Below are 21,512 nucleotides of genomic sequence, written 5' to 3'. Positions count from 1 at the left end.
GGGCTATTCCGGAGGCTGCTGAGTTTTTCAGTTTCTTGGAGAATGTGTATTCGTTTTTCAGAACATCCCTAGTTAACCACCACAAGTTCAAAGAAGCTCAGTCCAAACTTGAAATAGCATCAGCTGAACTTGTACAGCTCTCAAACACTTGCTGGGCATGCCAGCTGTGTTCCATGAATGCAGTCCTTGACACTTTAACTGCTATTTTTGATTGTCTGCCATTCTATCCACCATGGTTGTTGGTCTGAGAGCAAAACTTCATAAGTTCTTCACTGTGTATTTGCTATTGATGTTTCAGTCCCTTTCTATAACTGAGGGACTACACGAGTTCCTCCAGAAAGAGACTGTAGACCTGGCAGAAGCTTGTTTCGGCAAACAAGCTGTATGTGACACACTGATGGGCAAATGCATAGATGCATTTGCCATAGAACTTTATGACAGAACCAAAACACTCTGTGAAATTCACAATATTCCAGAGGCAGATGCAGCAAGAAAGCGCAAACAAAAGAAAATGTGAGATTTTGTGGTGGAGACCTCCTGGGTTTAGGGACAGAATTGTCATGTTCCCAAACAATGAAAACAAGGTTGTTGCTCCCCTGCTTGGACAGGATGGTTTGTGAGCTTGACCAGCGATACAGGCATGCAGCCCCAACTCAAATAACTTCCTAGATACATCATGCTTAACTGAGTTTACCAAGCACTACAGTATTGATGTTAAAACAGAAGAGATGTTGGTGGCCAGAAACTTTCTTGGTCGGAAAAGAGAGGCTGGATGTCCTCCAAAAGATATGCTAGCTGTGCATAACCTCCTGGATGATGATATGTTTCCTTCTCGGAAGGAAATCATTCAGGTTGCCCTCACAATTATTGTGAGCACCTGCTCCTGTGAAAGGTCCTTCAGTGCATTATGCCGGCTGCACTCTTGGTTGCGTAAGAAAATGGGTCAAAAAAGTATTGCAAGTCTTGCAGCCATGTCAATTGAGGGTGAAGTGCTTGGGCCACTAAGCCACAATAGTGTCATTGACCGCTTTGCCACCTTTAAAAATAGGTACACTTTGATACGTCCACCCACATAATAAGCATTAAAAGAAAGAAGCAGGAGAAGCAGTTCTGTAATATAGGTTGTCAGATTTTATTCCTAATTATTTTTCTGTTTTTATTTTTTTTTATTAAGCTCATTAGTTTAATTCATTTTTATTGTTTTAAATGTTTTTTTTTTTTTTTTTTTTGGCCCCATTGTGGAAGATACTGTTTAAGATGTTCCATGTGTCTGAATTATTTATTAAATAAATATTTTTTTCTAATGGTATAATATGTCTTCTCATTTCTCTCTCTTTCAAAATAAAATCACAAAAGTATTTTGGCTACATAGTACAGCCATTAGTGTGCCTTTTGTGGGTGTTGGATGGATGGGGACAGAGTGGACTTTAATTTCTTTATTTTGATAGAATTTAAGTAAGTCATATTAGATCAGTGTCTAACACAAACTATGAGACAGGTATACTTTTAGCCAACCTTGACCAAAAATATCCTTATTTTGATAGATTTTACACCTGTTGTTACTCTAAAAATACATGATGCAAATACATTTTGGGGGCTTTAAAAAAAATCTGGGGGAGTATGCCTAGACCCCCCCCAAAAGAGGCTTAGCCCCCCTATCCATGAATCTCTAGTGACATTACTGATCAGAAGTATCAGGTGCAAGAGAGGCAGATTTAGGTTGCCAGGGTCAGAGTTGTACAGAAGGTGCCATATGCTGAGGCAGTGAAAAAAGTACAGGAAGATGGGTCAAGGGGGAGGGATCCTGAGAGGCTCCTGGTGAGTAGTATACTTTTTGCCAGTACAGTACAGGGCCTACGAATTAAATGTGATTCAGTAAGGTTGGCTTTTTAGCGTTCATTGCCATGGTTATCAACTGTACCATAGGAATGGAATGCAAATCACAGTATTTGTTTTTGCGGCAGCAGCAGAGAAGTACTTTGGGTTACGAGATTTTACGGCTGCTTTGCAGGGGGTGTCCCATCGCCTGGTGTAGGATTTAGATGGGGTTAAAATAGTGGAATGTGGTGGTGTTTTTTTAATGAGTGTAGGGTTAATAGCTAGCAGGGTCATTTTTCATTTCGTTTTTCCCATTTTTGTATCACAAAGTGTAATGAATTGTATTATCCGGTCCAGTTGGTGGCGATAATGTAACATTATATTAAATGCCAACCGCCGTTAAGCACCGAATAATAAGAAGAAGTCAGTGGACAAGGGACCAGGAAGCTTTAGCCACAGCTAGCCTGCCAGTCAGCTAAGACCAACACCCTGATATCAAACATGCTTGCTGATAGTCAATTTTTAAATCTACGAAATAGATTTAAGAAAGACGCTGAACTTCTCATGCAAGGGGTTTCAGCAGGTGACAGCAACGAAAAGAGTAAGTCAACGGTATACTTTAGCCATGAAAATTCCTTCGTTTGCTGCCCTCAGTTGCTAGCACAAAGAACTGAATTTAAAAAATAGTAAACGTATCAATGAATGAGACGTAAATAACTTATTTGGTCTGTGTCGTTGCTTATCATCCAACTTCTTATCGCTATTAATATAAAGTAAATTAACTAGCTAGCTTGCTAAAGTTGAGTCTCTACGCCTCTACAGAACTGTAAGGAAAATCCTCTAGTTAACGTCAGCTGACGTTAATGATTGTCTCGAATGTAACGGTAGCTGCCTGCATTTATTTTACAGCTGGCACATTAAGTATGGGCTGATATAGCCAACATTGTGCATCAAACAGGAGGTCCAGTAGGCAGATTTGACAACAGAACACGTGTCTTAACTTGTGGGCTTAAACTGGGCAGCATGTCACTGATTCTTGATTGTTGATTGTCTTAAAAGCTGTGTCAGCACTGCAGCAACACGATAGTTTCAGACTATACTTCTGTACTGGAGACTTAACCCAGTGTCTCCGTAAACTGATATGCCTTAATTGACCGATTTAGGAAATGTACACCTTTCCTAAGCACTTCTCAGTAGTTGGTATTCAGACTTACCTTCTTCTTCTTTAAGATTTTATGTCAGACTACACCTATTGGTGTATTGCCGCCCCCTACTGTACGGGGTATTGAAACAAAAAATATTTAATTGCAGGAAGAGGGGGGTGACCTGACAAGATAAAAAAAAAATCATCAAAATCCATCACACCCCTTCAATCACAGTTCACATCCCATCCCTAAACAGGCTCTGTTTGCGCTGTGTAGTTGATAACCAACATGCAACATGTCAGGATCCCTCTGTTGACAAGGAATATTATCTAATGTCTCTACTCCTACTACCATTAGTTCTTCAACTTCACTCCTTTCTTCCATTCTTCTCACCGCCTCGGCATAGGAGACATGCGGGAAAGCCCTTATACTTACCACCTCAGTCTCCTTCACCCTAACATGTTCCACGACCACAATTGCAGCATTTAGGCTCAGCTGGCATGCGATACCTCTCCCGTCTACATACAGCTGATACATTATCAAATATTTTGCATTTATAACACTGCATGGGTTTGTGCACGAAGGCTCTCACAGGGTATCTCATAAAACTGAAATACATGTGAGAAGGGAGAGACTCTTCATCAAAAAACTATAGAATGGACCATGCTGGTCAGTCGGTGTGCATCAACCACTTGATGCAATTCTTCACGTATATCCTTTGCTTTTACTTCTAGTGCCACCCCAGAGAAAACACCCTTGATAGGCACCCTGCTTCGAAGATTCACACGTGACACATTCCAATCTGATATATTTTCTTGAGGCCCAGAGCACACTCCTTCTGTCTCATAGATACACAAAAAATTAAAATAAGCCCACTTCTCGTTACGCTGAGCAACACTACGTCACCTGTTTATAGAGACTTCAATCAGATCTCCCAGGTAACAACACTTATCCAAAACCCTTATTCTGACTGAAAAATAATCATAACTAGGTTTGGATTTACTAGATTCCACTACCCCTTTACTTCTCTTATTTCCTTTTGCATTCGCCACTGTAATCCAATCCTCACTCTCCACTCGACAAGCCATCGGATTCAAACAAACATCAACTTCTGCCAATTTCCTGCTGCTCCCAGTATGGGTCCCTTCTTCCCTCTTCAGACTTACCTTATGCAAGTGTGTAACAGGATTTGCAGGTGTGGGTCCCTTGCTTGCGCTGAATAAATTGAATTCAACTCTCGTGGAGCTTTTATTCAGTAGTGTTTTAAGTACATTTATGTAAAGCCATCCATTTGAATTTGTACCTTTTTTTAATTAGAGTTTTCTCGACAGATTCCATAGAATATATGGAGAGAACGGTTCAGAATATTAGGGATCAATGAAAGAAAGCCATGTAAATACACACAATTATCAGCACCAATTGGTAGATTGAAAAATACTCTCTTGTATATTTTTTGGAGAGCACAAAATATATTGGTGAATCAAAACTAGGGGTTTGATTCATTCTGAAAGTTGCCATGTTCAATTGTTTAATCAATTAAATATTGGAAGGTGAGAAGTGTACAATAGGGGTTGAACAGTAATCCTATAAAGCTACCCTAACAATCCTCACTAATCACGGAACTGTGATGACAATGATCCAGTCGTCATGAATAGTGCTCCAGGTTTAAACTTCTACATATGGTCTGCGTTCTATAATGTTTCAAATAGTCTAAATGTCCCAAATTATTTGTCAACTTTTAATACATTAGTCTATGATCTACTTTTGCTCGCGATCATCAGGAACAACCACAGGAACGTGACAGGAAAGACAGTTTCCATAATTACATTACATTACTTACCTAACACTAATGTCAGTGACAGTTATAAATGTATGTGGTTATAACTGACGGTGGCTACCGATAGCGGCTAATATTTAACACGGTACAAAAATACAGTGAAAAGTCTGGGCATATAATAAAACAATTCTACAAGTCATAAATCAACTCCGTAGGTTTGGCACTATACTGTCATTTGTGCATGGCTAAAGAAACCAAAAAGTTCTCAGAAGAGAAAAAAAAAAAGAAAACAGACCTCAACATCACTGTAAAGTCCATGGAGAATAAGAGCACCTCCTCCCAGCTGCTCACTGCACTGAGGCTAGGAAACGCTGTCACCACGGATAAATTACAATAATCGAGAATTTCAATAAGCATTTTTCTACGGCTGGCCATGCTTTCCACCTGGCTACCCTTACCCCCGTCAACAGCTCTGCACCCCCCACAGCAACTTGCCCAAGCCTCCCCCATTTCTCCTTCACCCAAATCCAGATTGCAGCTCTTTCAGAACATCAGCTACATCTGGACCCCTACAAATCAGCTGAGCTAGACAATCTGGACCCTCTTTCTAAAATTATCCGCAGCAATTGTTGCAACCCCTATTACTAGCCTGTTCAAGCTCTCTTTCATATCGTCTGAAATCCCTAAAGATTGGAAAGCTGCCGTGGTCATCCCCCTCTTCAAAGGGTGAGACATTCTAGACTCAAACTGTTATAGGCAGGGAAGGATAGATATAGATCTTTCTAAAATCTTCAAAAGCCAAGTTAACAAACAGATCACCGAGCATTTCGAATCCCACCATACCTTCTCCGCTATGCAATCTGGTTTCTGAGCTGGTCGTGGGTGCACCTCAGCCACGCTCAAGGTCCTAAACGATATCATAACCGCCATTGATAAAAGACAGTACTGTGCAGCCATCTTCATCGACCTGGCCAAGGCTTTCGACTCTGTCAATCACCACATTCTTATCGGCAGACTCCACAGCCTTGGTTTCTCAAATGACTGCCTCGCCTGGTTCACCAACTACTTCTCAGATAGAGTTCAGTGTGTCAAATCGGAGGGCCTGTTGTCCGGACCTCTGGCAGTCTCTATGGGGGTGCCACAGGGTTCAATTCTCGGGCAGACTCTTTGTATACGTCAATGATGTCGCTCTTGTTGCTGGTGATTCTCTGATCCATCTCTATGCAGATGACACCATTCTGTATACCTCTGGCCCTTCTTTGGACATTGTGTTATCAAACCTCCAGACGAGCTTCAGTGCCATACAACACTCCTTCCGTGGCCTCCAACTGCCCTTAATTGCAAGTAAAACTAAATGCATGCTCTTCAACCGATCGCTGCCCGCATCTGCCCGCACGTCTAGCATCACTACTCTGGATGGTTCTGACCTAGAATATGTGGACAACTACAAATACCTACGTGTCTGGTTAGATTGTAAACTCTCCTTCCAGACTCACATTAAGCATCTCCAATCCAAAATTAAATCTAGAATCGGCTTCTTATTTCGCAACAAAGCATCCTTCACTCATGCTTCCAAACATACCTTTGTAAAACTGACTATCCTACCCATCCTTGACTTCGGCGATGTCATTTACAAAATGGCCTCCAACACTCTACTCAGCAAACTGGATGTAGTCTATCACAGTGCCATCTGTTTTGTCATCCAAGCCCCATATACTACCCACCACTGCGACTTGTATGCTCTCGTTGGCTGGCCCTCGCTTCATATTCTTCGCCAAACCCACTGGCTCCAGGTCATCTATACGTCTTTGCTAGGTGAAGCCCCGCCTTATCTCAGCTCACTGGTCACCATAGCAGCACCCACCCGTAGCATGCGCTCCAGCAGGTATATTTCACTGGGTATCTCCAAAGCCAACTCCTCCATTGGCTGCCTTTCCTTCCAGTTCTCTGCTGCCAATGACTGGAACGAATTGCAAAAATCACTGAAGCTGGAGACTCATATCTTCCTCACTAACTTTAAGCATCAGCTGTCAGAGCAGCTTACTGATCATTGCACCTGTACACAGCCCATCTGTAAATAGCCCACCCAACTACCTCACCCCCATATTGTTTTATTGTTGTTTTTTTGCTCCTTTGCACCCCAGTATTTCTACTTGCACATTCATCTTCTGCACATCTATCACTCCAGTGTTACATTGCTAGATTGTAATTATTTCGCCACTATGGCCTATTTATTGCCTTACCTCCCTAATCTTACTACATTTGCGCACACTGTATATAGATTTTTATATTGTCTTATTGACTGTATGTTTGTTTATCCAATGTGTAACTCTGTGTTGTATGTGTCAAATTGCTATGCTTAATCTTGGCCAGGTCGCAGTTGTAAATGAGAACTTGTTCTCAACTGGCCTACCTGGTTAAATAAATAAAGGTGTGAAAACCTAGCCTAGCCTTATCAATTTGTAAATGACAGTGCATAGAGAATGGTATTATTTCCATCATAAAAAAAATAAAGTAGATGTTGTTCCACCGACAAGCTCAACCTTTTTCATCGTTTCATCGCATATAAAGGTAGTGGAATTAGGTCAATGTCAGAATATGGCGTGTCTGTAGACATACCTCCACCACACATTAATTTATTTGATCTTCACCCCAAATGAATAGCATGCTATTCTTAAAAAATATATATTATTATTATAATTCATTTTTTTTGTATTACTTTTTACCCCTTTTTCTCCCCAATTTTGTGATATCCAATTGGTAGGTTCAGTCTTGTCCCATCGCTGCAACTCCCCTACAGACTCAGAAGAAACAAAGTTCGAGAGCCTTGCATCCTCCGAAACACGACCCCCGCCAAACCGCACTGTTTCTTGACACACTGCTTGCTTATCCCGGACCAATGTGTCGGAGGAAACACCGTACCCTTGCGACAAGAGTTAGCATTTATGCACCCAGTCGCCACAAGGAGTCGCTAGAAAGCAAAGGGTCAAGGATAAACCCTCCCCTAACCAGGACGATGCTGGGCCAATTGTGTGCCGCCTCATGGGTGTCGCTGCCGGCTGTGACAGATTGGATCGAACCTGGATCTGTAGTGATGCTTCTAGAACTGCGATGCAGTGCCTTGCGTCACTCGGGAGGCCCGTAGCATGCTATTCTCATTCTTAAGTTCAAGGTCAGAATACGTGTAGGGAGAAAAGTGCATAAAAAGGGAATTAAGTTCCATTTACTGTATGTGCGCTTAACTTGTCGGAGTGCCCCCTGTATAAGAAACAGCAGACCCATCATTGGCTGGCTGGGCAGGCTATTCTTTTACGCTGACAATATTTTTTGCTAAATTATTCATTTTAAATATCTACTCCTTTTTTTATACTATTAAATACCTTTTAAATTGCTATTTTAATTGTCTAGTAATCTGACAGCTGCAGCTTGGTGGGTCTGTTTTCAACTAGAGTACATTTTTGTAAATTAGAGATTAATAAATAGGCTTTTCAAAAAGTATGCTTATAGCATGAGGGGCAGTTTAATCCTGAAATGTGTTGAACCTTAAAAGGTGCAGCGGTTTGGGCACCTTCTGTTCTCATATTCTGGTGTAAATTCTATCAGGTTTCATAGCCTCTTTGTACACTTTTGCCTTGTTGCATTAGTGGTGACCAGGTCTTTGGCAGGCAGACAATATTCAGTATTTAACTCAAGGATGGTTATTAGTAGGCTGTAGCCTAGGCTATCATCATACATAGGCCTAGCTAGATTGTGTAGCGCCCTTCAACAAATCCCAAAACGTTCAACTTGTGTGGGAGCAAATAATCACACACTTTCTCTAGGCCTTTTGTGTTTCTTTTGAAATGAAAAATGATGATTTAGGACCATGCCTACTGCATTCCAATGACCATGGAATTTTGCCTCAAACTTGCAGGTCAAGAAGAGAAAGATGCCAAACCACTTCCTCGGATCAACCGCCATTCCGTCTTCTGGATTGTGGCTTCTGTCGGCTTGACTTACTATTTCGACTTCCTCCGCGTCATCACGGAGAATGGCGATATCAGAAGGTGTTGTAGTGATGAAAAAAACTTTTGTACTCAAACTAATCCAGCTAAATTGAAGATAAAAGGGGACAAGTGTGTGTGTGTATAGGTCTTTGCAGTAGGTCATCTGTGATTAGTAATCAAAAGGGGTCGTCAGCCTGGATCCAAAATTGATAATTTTATCTCTGGATTGTAGTCTTGAATCGCTCCTATTGAAGTGAATTCCACTGGCCAGAAAATAACCAACATTCTGTTTGGTCTTAGGTTACTAAAGGGTAGATTGGTCACTGTAATTGGAAAAAGTATTTATGATGGCATTTCATGAAAGAACCAAACCACAAGTTCCTGTCATGTATTTGCTGCTTATGTGTTTTGTATTGTTTTCCAGCTGGTGGTTCAATGTTGGTGTGATACTGCTGGGAATATGCCTAGCTTTGGCCATGTTTTGCATCGTATACCTGGAATGGTTTAAGGGAATACAGCACTATGATCATGAGTACCCTGCGATTCCTCCTATCACCACAGCAGCCTTCCTCGCAGCATCATGCAGGTAATACATGGATACATGCTAACCCATTCATAGACGCTAACTACAGTGCCTTCAGAAAGTATTCACGCCCCTTGACTTTTTCCACATGTTGTTACAGCCTAAATTGAAAATGTATTAAATTGAGATTGTGTTGAGATTGTGTGTCACTGGCCTAGACACAATACCCTATATTGTTAAAGTGGAATTATTTTTTTTGACATTTTTTACAAATTAATAAAAAATGGAAGGCTGAAATGTCTTTAATCAATAAGTATTCAACCCATTTTTTATGGCAAGCCTAAATAAATTCAGGAGAAAAATGTATAAGTTAACATCATTTTTGAATGACTACCTTTTCTATGTACCCCACACATACAATTATCTGTAAGATCCCTCAGTCGAGAAGTGAATTTCTAACACAGATTCAACCACAAAGATCAGGGAGGTTTTCCAATGCCTCGGTAAGAAGAGCACCTATTGGTAGATGGGTAAAAGTAATAATAAAGCAGACATTGAATATCCCTTTGAGCATGGTAAAGTTATTAATAGAGGTCGACCGATTATGATTTTTCAACACCGATACCGATTATTGGAGGACCAAAAAAGCCGATACCGATTATTGGAGGACCAAAAAAGCCGATACCGATTTAATCGGCCAATTTTTAAAATGTATTTGTAATAATGGCAATTACAACAATACTGAATGAACACTTATTGTAACTTAATATAATGCATCAATAAAATCAATTTAGCCTCAAATAAGTAATGAAACATGTTCAATTTGGTTGTTTTTCATATACCTTTGACTATTGGATGTTCTTATAGGCACTTTAGTATTACCAGTGTAACAGTATAGCTTCCGTACCTCTTCTCACTCCTACCTGGGCTCGATCCAGGAACACAACGACAACAGCCACCCTCGAAGCAGCGTTACCCATGCAGAGCAAGGGGAACAACTACTCCAAGTCTTAGAGCGAGTGACGTTTGAAACACTATTAGCGAGCACCCCGCTAACTAACTAGCCATTTCACATCACATCGTTACACCAGCGTAATCTCGGGAGTTGATAAGCTTGAAGTCATAAACAGCAGAGCTGCTGGCAAAACGCACAAAAGTGCTGTTTGAAAATGAATGCTTATGAGCCTGCTGGTGACTACCATCGCTCAGTCAGACTGCTCTATCATATCATAGACTTAATTATAACATAATAACACACAGAAATGTGAGCTGTAGGTCATTAATATGGTCCAATCCGGAAACTATCATCATGAAAACAAGACGTTTATTCTTTCAGTGAAATACGGAACCGTTCCGTATTTTATCTAACGGGTGGCATCCATCAGTCTAAATATTCCTGTTACATTGCACAACCTTCAATGTTATGTCATAATTGCGTAAAATGAACGCAAGAGAAGTGAGACAATTTCACCTGGTTAATATTGCCTGCTAACCTGGATTTATTTTAGCTAAATATGCAGGTTTAAAAATATATACTTCTGTGTATTGATTTTAAGAAAGGAATCGGTGTTTATGGTTAGGTAGACGTTGGCGCAACAACAGTCCTTTTTCGCGAATGCGCACTGCATCGATTATATGCAAAGCAGGACACGCTAGATAAACTAGTAATATCATCAACCATGTGTTATAACTAGTCATTATGATTGATTAAGTTGAATGCTAGCTAGCAACTTACCTTGGCTTCTCACTGCATTCGCGTAACAGGCGGGCTCCTCGTGAGGCAGGTGGTTAGAGCGTTGGACTAGTTAACCGTAAGGTTGCAAGATTGAATCCCTGAGCTGACAAGGTAAAAATATGTCGTTCTGCCCCTGAACGAGGCAGTTAACCCACCGTTCCCAGGTCGTCATTGAAAATTAGAATGTGTTCTTAACTGACTTGCCTAGTTAAATAAAGATTAAATAAAGCTGTAAAAATATATATATATATATATATATATATATATAATAATAATAATAATAATAATAATAATAATAATAATAATAATAATAATCGGCGTCCAAAATTACCAATTTCCGATTATGAAAACTTGAAATCGGCCCTAATTAGTTGGCCATTAATCAGTCGATCTCTAGTTATTAATTACACTTTGGATGGTATATCAATACACCCAGTCACTGTAAAGATAGAGGCATCCTTCCTAACTCAGTTGCCAGAGAGGAATGTATCAGGGATTTCACAATGAGGCCAATGGGAATTTTAAAACAGTTAGAGTTTAATGGCTGTGATGGGAGAAAACTGAGGATGGATCAACAACATTGTAGTTACTCCACAATACTATCTTAAATGACCGACTGAACAGAATAAAATATTCTAAAACGTGCATCCTGTTTCCAATAAGCCACTAAAGTAAAACTGTCAAAAATGTGTCAAAGAAATTAGCTTCATGTTCTGAATACAAAGCAAATCCAATACAACACATCACTGAGTACCACTCTTCATATTTTCAAGCATGGTGGCTGCATCATGTTATGGGTATGCTTTTCATCTGCAAGGACTAGGGAGGGGGAACGAAACGGAATAGTGCTAAGCACAGGCAAATCCTAGAAAACCTGGTTCAGTCTGCTCTCCAAGAGATACTGACAGACATTCACCTTCCAGCAGGGCAACCTAAAACACAAGGCCAAATATTCGCTGGAGTTGCTTACCAAAACGACAATGAATGTTCCTTCGTGGCCTAGTTACATTTTTTTACATAAATCAGCTTGAAAATCTAATGCAAGACTTGAAAATGGCTGTCAATAAATGTTAGAATCACTTTTTTCAGCGATTACAGCTGTCTTTCTGGATAAGTCTCTAAGAGCTTGAATACTTTTTTGAAATAATAATGTGCAAATATTGTACAATCCAGGTGTGCAAAGCTCTTAGAGACTTATCCAGAAAGAAAGCTGTAATCACTGCCAAAAGTGATTCTAACATTTATTGACAGCCATTTTCAAGTCTTGCATTAGATTTTCAAGCTGATTTATGTAAAAAAAAATGTAACTAGGCCACGAAGGAACATCGACTCAGGGGTGTGAACACTTAGGTAAATGAGATATTTCTGTATTTCATTTTCAAAAAATGTCTAAAAACGTGTTTTAATTTTGTTATTATAGTAAAATATTTGTCACCTGGTAAAATAAGACATATGGGGTTTTGTGTGCAGTAGATGGGAGAGAAAAAAATAGATTTAATAAATATTTTTATTCTGGCTGTAACATAACTCTTAATAGCCACTTAATAACGGCCTTTGCTTTTTCACATCAAGTGATGTTTTAATACGCATCACTGCATCCCATATCAAAAGGTTGGCCACTCCTCTTTAAAATCCCGTAGATCACTTCATTGCTGCCTTTTTGCTTACAACGCTCTACAAGCTTCTGACTTACCTTTGTTAAATTGAGCATGAAATAAGAGCATGAAATACCAAACCCGTTCACATGGTTGGTTAACTCTTTCTCTAGTCTCCACTGAACTAGGTAAATCTGGTTTTAGTTTAAACACACCACATTTTTGGAATCACAAGGGCAGTTTAAAACCCTGATGAGAAATGAGTTCACCGAGGTGTGCAATTGTTTTGATTGATTTTAATAATTTGTTTATGATGCCTGTGATGTTTGGTTTTCTAATGTAATGTACTTGTTGTTTTATTTTATGTCCTCAACACACCATTGAAAATAAGTCAAGGGGTATGGATACTTTCTGAAAGCACTGTACCTTTAGCGCCTATTGACAATAGTATCTTCTGGCCGGTGGAGTTTTGTTAAGACCCCGGGGCTCATTCTGAACATGTAAAACACATTGCTTGCGGTACGGTTTTGGAAACATAAGGAACGTAACTTTCATGTCAGTGATAAATCATTTTCAAAAAACAAAAGGTTACGTTACACACCTTTTTAATAGGTTGAGGGATAGTGTTCCCGCACGGCAATATCTCCAGGTTACAGCGCTTGTTTACGGAAGACAAACTGAAGACATAGGCGGCTGCCTGTGCTAATGAACTATCTAGGGTGCTCCGAACACCTGTGTGTGAGCGTAACTGTGGAGGAAGTGTAGTTCGTCAACTGGAGGCACACACAGCTTGTGGATCTGTGTAAAGCTGCTACAGAAAGTCTATCTTTTTTTCTTTGGATATATATTTATTTATTTTATCTCGTTGATATGAAAGATAAAGGGGCATATGCAAACAATGATTATTGACGCTTCTAAACGTTAAAAAAGCATGGGAATTGTAGCTCACACGCAGCCAACTGTGGATGAAGCTAGCCGCTGAAAACTCTACTGATAATAAGGGTTTTAGAGTTAATATCTAGCTAATTACATAATGCTTTCGGTTAGTAAGTTGTAAGCCTATTTTACAATCTCTCCAATGGTAATCACAATGATCTTGGTCTCAAGCACATTTGTTTTTTCTTCTCCCCAGTTTTAATATAGCACTGTGGCCTGTGTGGTCGTTCCTCACCCCCGTCCTCCTGTTTACCCAGTTCATGGGAGTTGTTATGCTCATATCAATGCTTGGGTGAGATGTTAAGGTAAGATGCCAACATTTAAATAAATATGATCTTATGAACCAACAATATAGATTGTGTAAGAATCGGTATTATAAACAATATTTTTAATTGTTAAATCCAATACCTTCTATCTCTCCATAATTTAAATTGAGATGGAATAAAACATTTTTGAATCCTATGAATCTCAATGTAGTTTTATTGTGTAAGAATTGGTATTGTTAGTATTTGTTAATTCCAATATTTATCCCTAATTTCAAAATTATATTATTATACTGAACCAAAATATAAACTCAACATGTAAAGTGTTGGTTTACTGAGCTGAAATAAAAGATCCCATACATTTTCCATATGCAATAAAAGCTTATTTCTCCAATATTGTGCACATATTTGGTTACATCTCAGTGAGCATTTCTTCTTTGCCAAGATAATCCATCCATCTGACATCAAGAAGCTGATTAAACAGCATGATCATTACACAGGTGCATCTTGTGCTGGTGACAATAAAAGGCCACTAAAATGTGAAGTTTTGTCACAACACAATGTCTCAAGTTTTGAGGGAGTGTGCAATTGGCATGCTGACTGCAGAAATGTCCACCAGAGCTGTTGCCAGAGAATGTAATGTTAATTTCTTTACTATACTTTATTTTAAAGAATTTGGCAGTACTTCTAACCGGCCTCACCACTGCAGAGCACATGTAACCACGCCAGCCCAGGACCTCCACATTCGGCTTCTTCACCTGCGGGATTGTCTGAGACCAGCCACCTAGACAACTGATGAAACTGTGGATTATTTATTTTTGTAATAAAGCCCTTGTGTGGTGAAAACTCATTCTGATTGGGTGGGAGCTGGCTCCTCAAGTGTGTGGGCCGATGCCCTCCCAGGCCCACCCGTAGCTGCACCCCTGCCCAGTCGTGAAATCCATCGATTAGGGACACATTTATTTCAATTGAATGATTTCCTTATATGAACTGTAACTCAGTAAAATCGTTGAAATTGTACCATGTTGCGTTCATATGTTTGTTCAGAGAGCTTAAGCACCAATAATAACTAAGTACCTACTTCGGAATGCAATTATTTTTGTTTATTTTACAGTACTAAAGCCTCAACATAAAGTGAATGACTACAGTTTGACATGCATATATTATATTTAAGAAATTAACAAAGCATTAAGTGCTTTAATAGTTTTTGTATATGTTTTTGAATAAATGTTTAGTTTTCTTTGATTCAGAAAGCTATTGTGCTATTAGCAGTGTAAATGTGTCTGCTTAAATTCTGTGAAATATTTCTACAACTTTTTGTTATAAGTGCATTGTTGCTAATGTCAACCTTGTTTTCCTCTATTGTTGGCAAAAAGACTAACCTTAAAAGTCATTGATATGAACTTGAGTCTCTTTATTTGGTAACATTGTGTTTATAATGGGTCTGAACAAACTTCTTTCCCACCAGGTGTGTTTCCACCAAACTGATTTATTGTGGATAAAAATCAGTGCGTGTCAAGGTAGTGCACACACAATGTACTTTAACGCCTAAGTGTTCATATAGGCTTACTGAACAAACATCTAAAGTTCAATGTGTTTCCATCGCATTTTCAAATCTAGCGATAGTTTTGTCACACAAATTTGTGTTAAATAGCAAATGTGCCTCCTGGCACATGCGATCGAGGCAACAGTTAGCATATACAGTGCGGGTAGGCTAGTCTACATGATGAAATTATTATGGAAAAAAAACGATAATATTTTTATTTGTCGAACTGCAGTCATGCGTCGATCATCATGTCACCAGAATAAGACCCTCGAAATGTATTGGAATGGAGCATCACCACCCAGTGAAGTTCAACAGAATGAATTTAATCTGTAGCCTAATAAACTGCATGGTTTTCCGAGTCGTAATGGGACGACCACACACCATATCATCGCGTGACTCCAAGTTTACCCTGATATGATGGTTATTATATCAATAATTAGTTGTAATATATATTTACAGACAAAAATAACTCACTATGTCGAAATAACATCTGTGGCATTTATGAAATTCCGTCACAGCTGTCCAGGTTTGTGTATGTTATACGGTATGACTTTACTCGCATAAAAACTGGATGGAAACGTGGTTTGTAATGTACAACTATTGTTGGCCTTCAATCGAAAACACTCAAACGTCAATCCAAGGGAAATTTCAATATATATATCCCTAATATTTGGGTTAATATTTTTGGCATACAATGACGAAAGGGAAGTTGGAACCCCACCATGCATGACCAACAAAATAGTTTGGCAAGATGAACTGAAGGCAAACGATGAGCAAAATGACTGCTTCCAATCGAATCTAAATGTTCCGAGACATTTTCCATATGCACAAAAAGCTTATTTCTCATTTTTTTTGCACATATTTGGTTACAGATGTTGCTTTCTGGTTTTGTGATGAAACAAAGGTGTGGTTGAATTTATTCTGCCACTGTGTTTTCTCGGCCTCATGGTGTAAAGGCATATGAACTAACAGGTTATAAAGCAAATGTCACACCTGTTCCAGCTCCCTCTCTCCAGCACTCGTCGCTGGTCTACTAACCACCGGCCCATTATTACACACACCTGCTCCCCATCATTACGCACACCTGGACTTCATCACCTTGATTACCTTCCCTTTATTTAGCCCTCAGTAGCCTCAGTCATCAGGCAGTATTGGTTTGTGTTCACATTCAGTACGCATCTCCTATTTTGTTTATTTGTCTTTTTATAAATAAATACTCACCTTCTGCACCTGTGAGTGTCTTCGTTACAGCAAACAATGCAATTATCACAACACATAGGTTGTAATATGGCTTTTTTTCCTGGCTTGGCTTCCCCAGTGATTTTACTCACGCACCGCTACTGCAGCAAGCACGTTCCCCATACACTAGGAATGTCTTTCCCCCAACGTTATAATGAAAAATGACCCTTAGGACCCTTAGGACACACTCTTTTTATGCCATTTTCCCCGGTGGGCGTTCACGGTGGTCATAGATTTCAGCATGCGTTTGAAAATCCATAAATGTATAATTATTGTGCAATTTATAGGCTATATATAGGCTACATTGGCTACATTGAGGCTACATTGAGGTTTTCCTTTCATTATTTTTTGGCTATCTGGCATTAGTGTATAAGCCTACATTTTAGGGCCTAACTGTACACTCTAAAAATAAAAGGTTCCTTGGGGATCATTTAGGATAATATAAGGTTAAAAAAGGAACCTTTAAAGTGAAACTGCACCATTTTTCAACTTCATATTCATCATCTCCAGCACCACCCCAACATCAACATACTGTATGTGAAAATTGTGTCTTTCTATGTTTTGTACTAAAAAAGATAGAGGAAGATCAGTGTTTCCAATTATGTGCATTGTGATTTTGACCAATTATGAGTAGGCATTGCCTACTAATTGTCTACTAATTGGTTGTTGATGTATAAACTCAGCAAAAAAATAAATGTCCTCTCACTGTCAACTGCGTTTATTTTCAGCAAACTTAACATGTGTAAATATTTATATGAACGTAACAAGATTCAACAACTGAGACATAAACTGAACAAGTTCCACAGACATGTGACTAACAGAAGTGGAAAAAATGTGTCCCCGAACAAAGGGGAGGGTCAAAATCAAAAGTACCAGTCAGAATCTGGTGTGGCCACCAGCTGCATTAAGTACTGCAGTACATCTCCTCCTCATGGACTACACCAGATTTGCCCGTTCTTGCTGTGAGATGTCACCCCGCTCTTCCACCAAGGCACCTGCAAGTTTCCGGACATTTCTGGGAGGAACACTGACATTCCTGCCTTGCAGGAATTCACACACAGAACGAGCCGTATGGCTGGTGGCATTGTCATGTTGGAGGGTCATGTCAGGATGAGCCTGCAGGAAGGGTACCACATGAGGGAGGAGGATGTCTTCCCTGTAACGCACAGCGTTGAGGTTGCCTGCAATAACAACAAGCTCAGTCCGATGATGCTGTGACACACCGCCCCAGACCATGACGGACCATCCACCTACAAATCGATCCCGCTCCAGACTACAGGCCTCGGTGTAACGCACATTCCTTAGACAATAAACGCGAATCCGACCATCAGCCCTGGTGAGACAAAACCACGACATGTCAGTGAAGAGCACTTGTTGCCAGTCCTGTCTGGTCCAGCGACGGTGGGTTTGTGCCCATAGGCGACGTTGTTGCCGGTGATGTCTGGTGAGGACCTGCCTTACAACAGGCCTACAAGCCCTCAGTCCAGCCTCTCAGCCTATTGCGGACAGTCTGAGCACTGATGGAGGGATTGTGCGTTCCTGGTGTAACTCAGGCAGTTGTTGTTGCCATCCTGAGCCAGTCCCGCAGGTGGGATGTTCGGATGTACCGATCCTGTGCAGGTGTTGTTACACATGGTCTGCCACCGTGAGGACAATCAACTGTGCGTCCTGTCTCCCTGTAGCACTGTCTTATGGCGTCTCACAGTACAGACTTTGCAATTTATTTCCCTGGCCACATCTGCAGTCCTCGTGCCTCCTTGCAGCATGTCGAAGGCACGTTCACGGAGATGAGCATCTCCTTTTGCTGTTTTTCAGAGTCAGTAGAAAGGCCTCTTTAGTGTCCTACATTTTCATAACTGTGACCTTAATTGCCTACCGTCTGTAAGCTGCTAGTGTCTTAACGATCGTTCCACGGGTGCATGTTCATTAATTGTTTATGTTTCATGGAACAAGCATGGGAAACAGTGTTTAAACCCTTTACAATGAAGATCTGTGAAGTTATTTGGATTTTTACGAATTATCTTTGAAAGATAGGGTCCTGAAAAAGGTACATTTATTTTTTTGCTGAGTTTATTTATATAAATCATGTAATGTAGTCTTCGTTTTTCATCTGCTAGCCTAGTTACATAGCCTGTAATGTTAGCTGATAATTGTTTGTATGATTTAGTTAAAGTTACTGTAACTTTAGCTAGCTATATTCAATATTGAGAAATGTACAGTATGTCCTCATTTATACTCATGATAAAGTCTCTCACCATCTCCTTCCAGCCCCCTCTCTTTAAGACTTTAGTCCCTGTCTTATCATGCACCTGTCCAGTTAAGTTGAAGAGAGTGTGGGTGCTGTGAGAAACTCAGCCTCCACAAACAGGTATGACACACACACACACAATACACACACTCAGCCCACACACTCTAGTTGAATCAACATTGTTTTCACAGAATTTCAATTAAATTACATTGAACCAATGTGGAATAGATATTGAATTGACGTACTGTATGTGCCCAGTGGGACAGATAGAAAGAGAAATGACCTAATCTAGGTTGTTAAACTTGACCATTTTTTTAATTTATTAGATGTTACATTTCATATCAACTAATCATGTTGAATTTGTCTAATTTATGTATTTCAGGCTGGTATGTCGGGGTGGCCTGCTTTCATAGAGTTTGGGTGCTGTGAGAAACTCAACCTCCACAAACAGGTAAGACACACACACAGATGACTTAATGATACACTCTCACAATCTCTTTCCATCCTCCTCCCTTTAGTCCCTGTCTTTCACGGTCCCGTTAAGTGGGTGGGGTGGGTGGTGGGGGGAGACCACCCAATGTAGGTTATTTTAAACGTGACAAAAATATGTCTTTGATGTTTTTCAGGCTGGTGTATTGGGGCGACCTGTTCTGTCCTCAGTATTTCAGACCAAAGCAAGACAATTTTAAAGATATGGATCTACAAACAGGTTAGCCTCTATATAAAGTATTTGGATGTATTTGCAGTGTGATTATAATGTGTTCTGTGTTATTTATTTCTTTTCCAATTGTAACTGAATGCTCAATGAATGTATTTACAGTGTGATTATTGCGTTCTTCTATCTCTGTTCTCCATCCTCTATATCTCTCCATACTGTCTTGTCATAATCACAGCAACTGATAGCACATACTCAACTTTTACTTGATGATAATCAACGCCATCAATCAATGTAATTTGTGTTACAAATAGAATTGTTAGTAATCCTGTATGTTTCTCTTTTGCTTTAAGTATCACACTACCTGGCAATACATGGATGTGTGCACTGCACTCATTCAAAAGTACTCCTCGTTGAGAGACCAGACAGGGAAGGGATGTGTAAGAATTGTTACATTTTCCTACTCACATTAATTCACACACTAGTAACCTTTTTACACCATTGTGCCTACCCAGATCATGATGTGCTGGCTTGGATATATTCTTCTCACATTGTTAAACCGTCACATTTCCAGCAGCATAACAAGACCATGTCTAGTTATGTAATTGACTAAGTCTGCTCGTCTGACATCGGTCCTAATATTCCGTCATTACATTTGTCATGTACCCTTTACAACATGCAGCCGTTCTAATTCTATTGATTCTAATCCAGCCTTTTTATTTCACAACCTCCAATTGAAGTTCTCAAAGTCACTGCAGCCATTTTCCCCCTCCACCACCTCAAAGATAATCCAAGTGGTCTGAATGTCACAGACAGTACAAAGTTAGTCGTTATAGAGTCTAAGGTGTGCTCAGTTGTTAACTTAAGGTTTGAAATATGACTTCAGTAACCTTTATTATATATATTTTTAATTCCATCACCTACCGTACCATAAGGATAGAGGGGAATCCCTTTGGAATGAGAACCACGTCCAACTCTTCTGGATTGACAGGAGCTACTAACTGAAGAGCCGGAGGACATTTCCATGGGATTGGGAATGGCAATGGAGATCCATTTCCTTGTTAACTACAGCTAATGTCAGGGTTACTTCAACAAGAGAAAAGCTGCTAAATAGATAGTTGAAAATAAAAAGAAGAGAGATGTAATGTTTGGGAAAGATTTGGTGAAGTGCTAACAGAGCAGTGCAAGAAATGCTTAATTCTGCAGGAGTTATTATTAAGGCTATGTGAAAGGATATAGACCTACAGTCAGTGTCCAGACTTCAGTTATCATTTAACCCATCTGAACAGTACGTTACAGTTCCCTTGACGTGCCATAGGACTATTTAAAGTCCCAGTCAGTTGACTGTTGAATTTCTATAGCGCAGGACCTCTTCGGAGCACTCTAAATTGTTAAAAAATGTGTGCGGCGCATGGCGAAATAGTACGGAGCTCAACTTGGCCTCTGCATGCCTTCATCAAAACCTCCATATGAAGCCTCCGAACACATTTTCGGATCAAGCATTGATTGGCTTTTAGTCGAAAGTACAGTAATGGATGTTACCCATATGTGCTGAGTCCATAAAATATGCTACATGGTCAATCCAACGTCTGCATTTGCCTTGCAGCATTTACGGTGATATGGCCTCTCCAGAAGTCAGGGCGTTTATACTCCTTGCCTTCACGGAGCAGCACAGAGCTGTTGTAAAGGAAGTGAGCTTTTGTTTATACAGGACCTTCCTTCCCCACATACCGTCACCCAATCATGTCAATGTGGAGCTATACGGTTTAGATAAACTTCATATTATATTTGTGTATAATTTGCCTATGGACAAAGTAGTTTTTATTGATCCATATTTATTCGACAAAAGCAATGTCAAAAACAAATCATTGTGACATGTTTAATTAAAACATGTATAGGATACCTTTTTTAAAGATAGACAACATTTTTATCTGTTCGACAGGAGTGGATTTTTCTTTTGTCGAACTTTCTTCATTGTGACATATGCTAATGTTAATGGTGTTTATTTTATATAAATGTTGATTGCCGAATGTACGTGGTGACATG

The 21,512-nt window shown here is 39.8% G+C and overlaps 1 protein-coding gene across 1 annotated transcript; it reads left to right on the top strand.

Moving 5' to 3' along the window:
- Positions 1 to 2,219: 2,219 nt before the first annotated feature.
- LOC139414436 (transmembrane protein 128-like) lies at positions 2,220 to 16,553 on the top strand. Its single transcript, XM_071162352.1, has 5 exons — positions 2,220 to 2,419; positions 8,654 to 8,786; positions 9,151 to 9,312; positions 13,712 to 13,820; positions 14,451 to 16,553. Exons 1-4 carry the CDS (start codon positions 2,320 to 2,322, stop codon positions 13,809 to 13,811), a joined length of 495 nt encoding a protein of 164 aa, XP_071018453.1. The 5' UTR covers positions 2,220 to 2,319; the 3' UTR covers positions 13,812 to 13,820; positions 14,451 to 16,553.
- Positions 16,554 to 21,512: the final 4,959 nt, after the last annotated feature.

Source organism: Oncorhynchus clarkii, chromosome 7 (genome assembly GCF_045791955.1).
Source record: "Oncorhynchus clarkii lewisi isolate Uvic-CL-2024 chromosome 7, UVic_Ocla_1.0, whole genome shotgun sequence".
In the NCBI taxonomy this organism is placed as follows: domain Eukaryota; kingdom Metazoa; phylum Chordata; class Actinopteri; order Salmoniformes; family Salmonidae; genus Oncorhynchus; species Oncorhynchus clarkii.
The sequence above is the reverse complement of the archived record's forward strand: the minus strand, read 5'-3'. Positions and strand labels throughout refer to the sequence as shown.

Excerpts from the sequence above, each read along its gene's own strand:
- LOC139414436 (XM_071162352.1), top strand. The coding sequence starts at position 2,320 with ATGCTTGCTGATAGTCAATTTTTAAATCTACGAAATAGATTTAAGAAA. Across the intron at positions 2,420-8,653 it reads AGGTGACAGCAACGAAAAGA|GTCAAGAAGAGAAAGATGCC; the intron begins GTAAGTCAACGG and ends TCAAACTTGCAG. Across the intron at positions 8,787-9,150 it reads GAGAATGGCGATATCAGAAG|CTGGTGGTTCAATGTTGGTG; the intron begins GTGTTGTAGTGA and ends ATTGTTTTCCAG.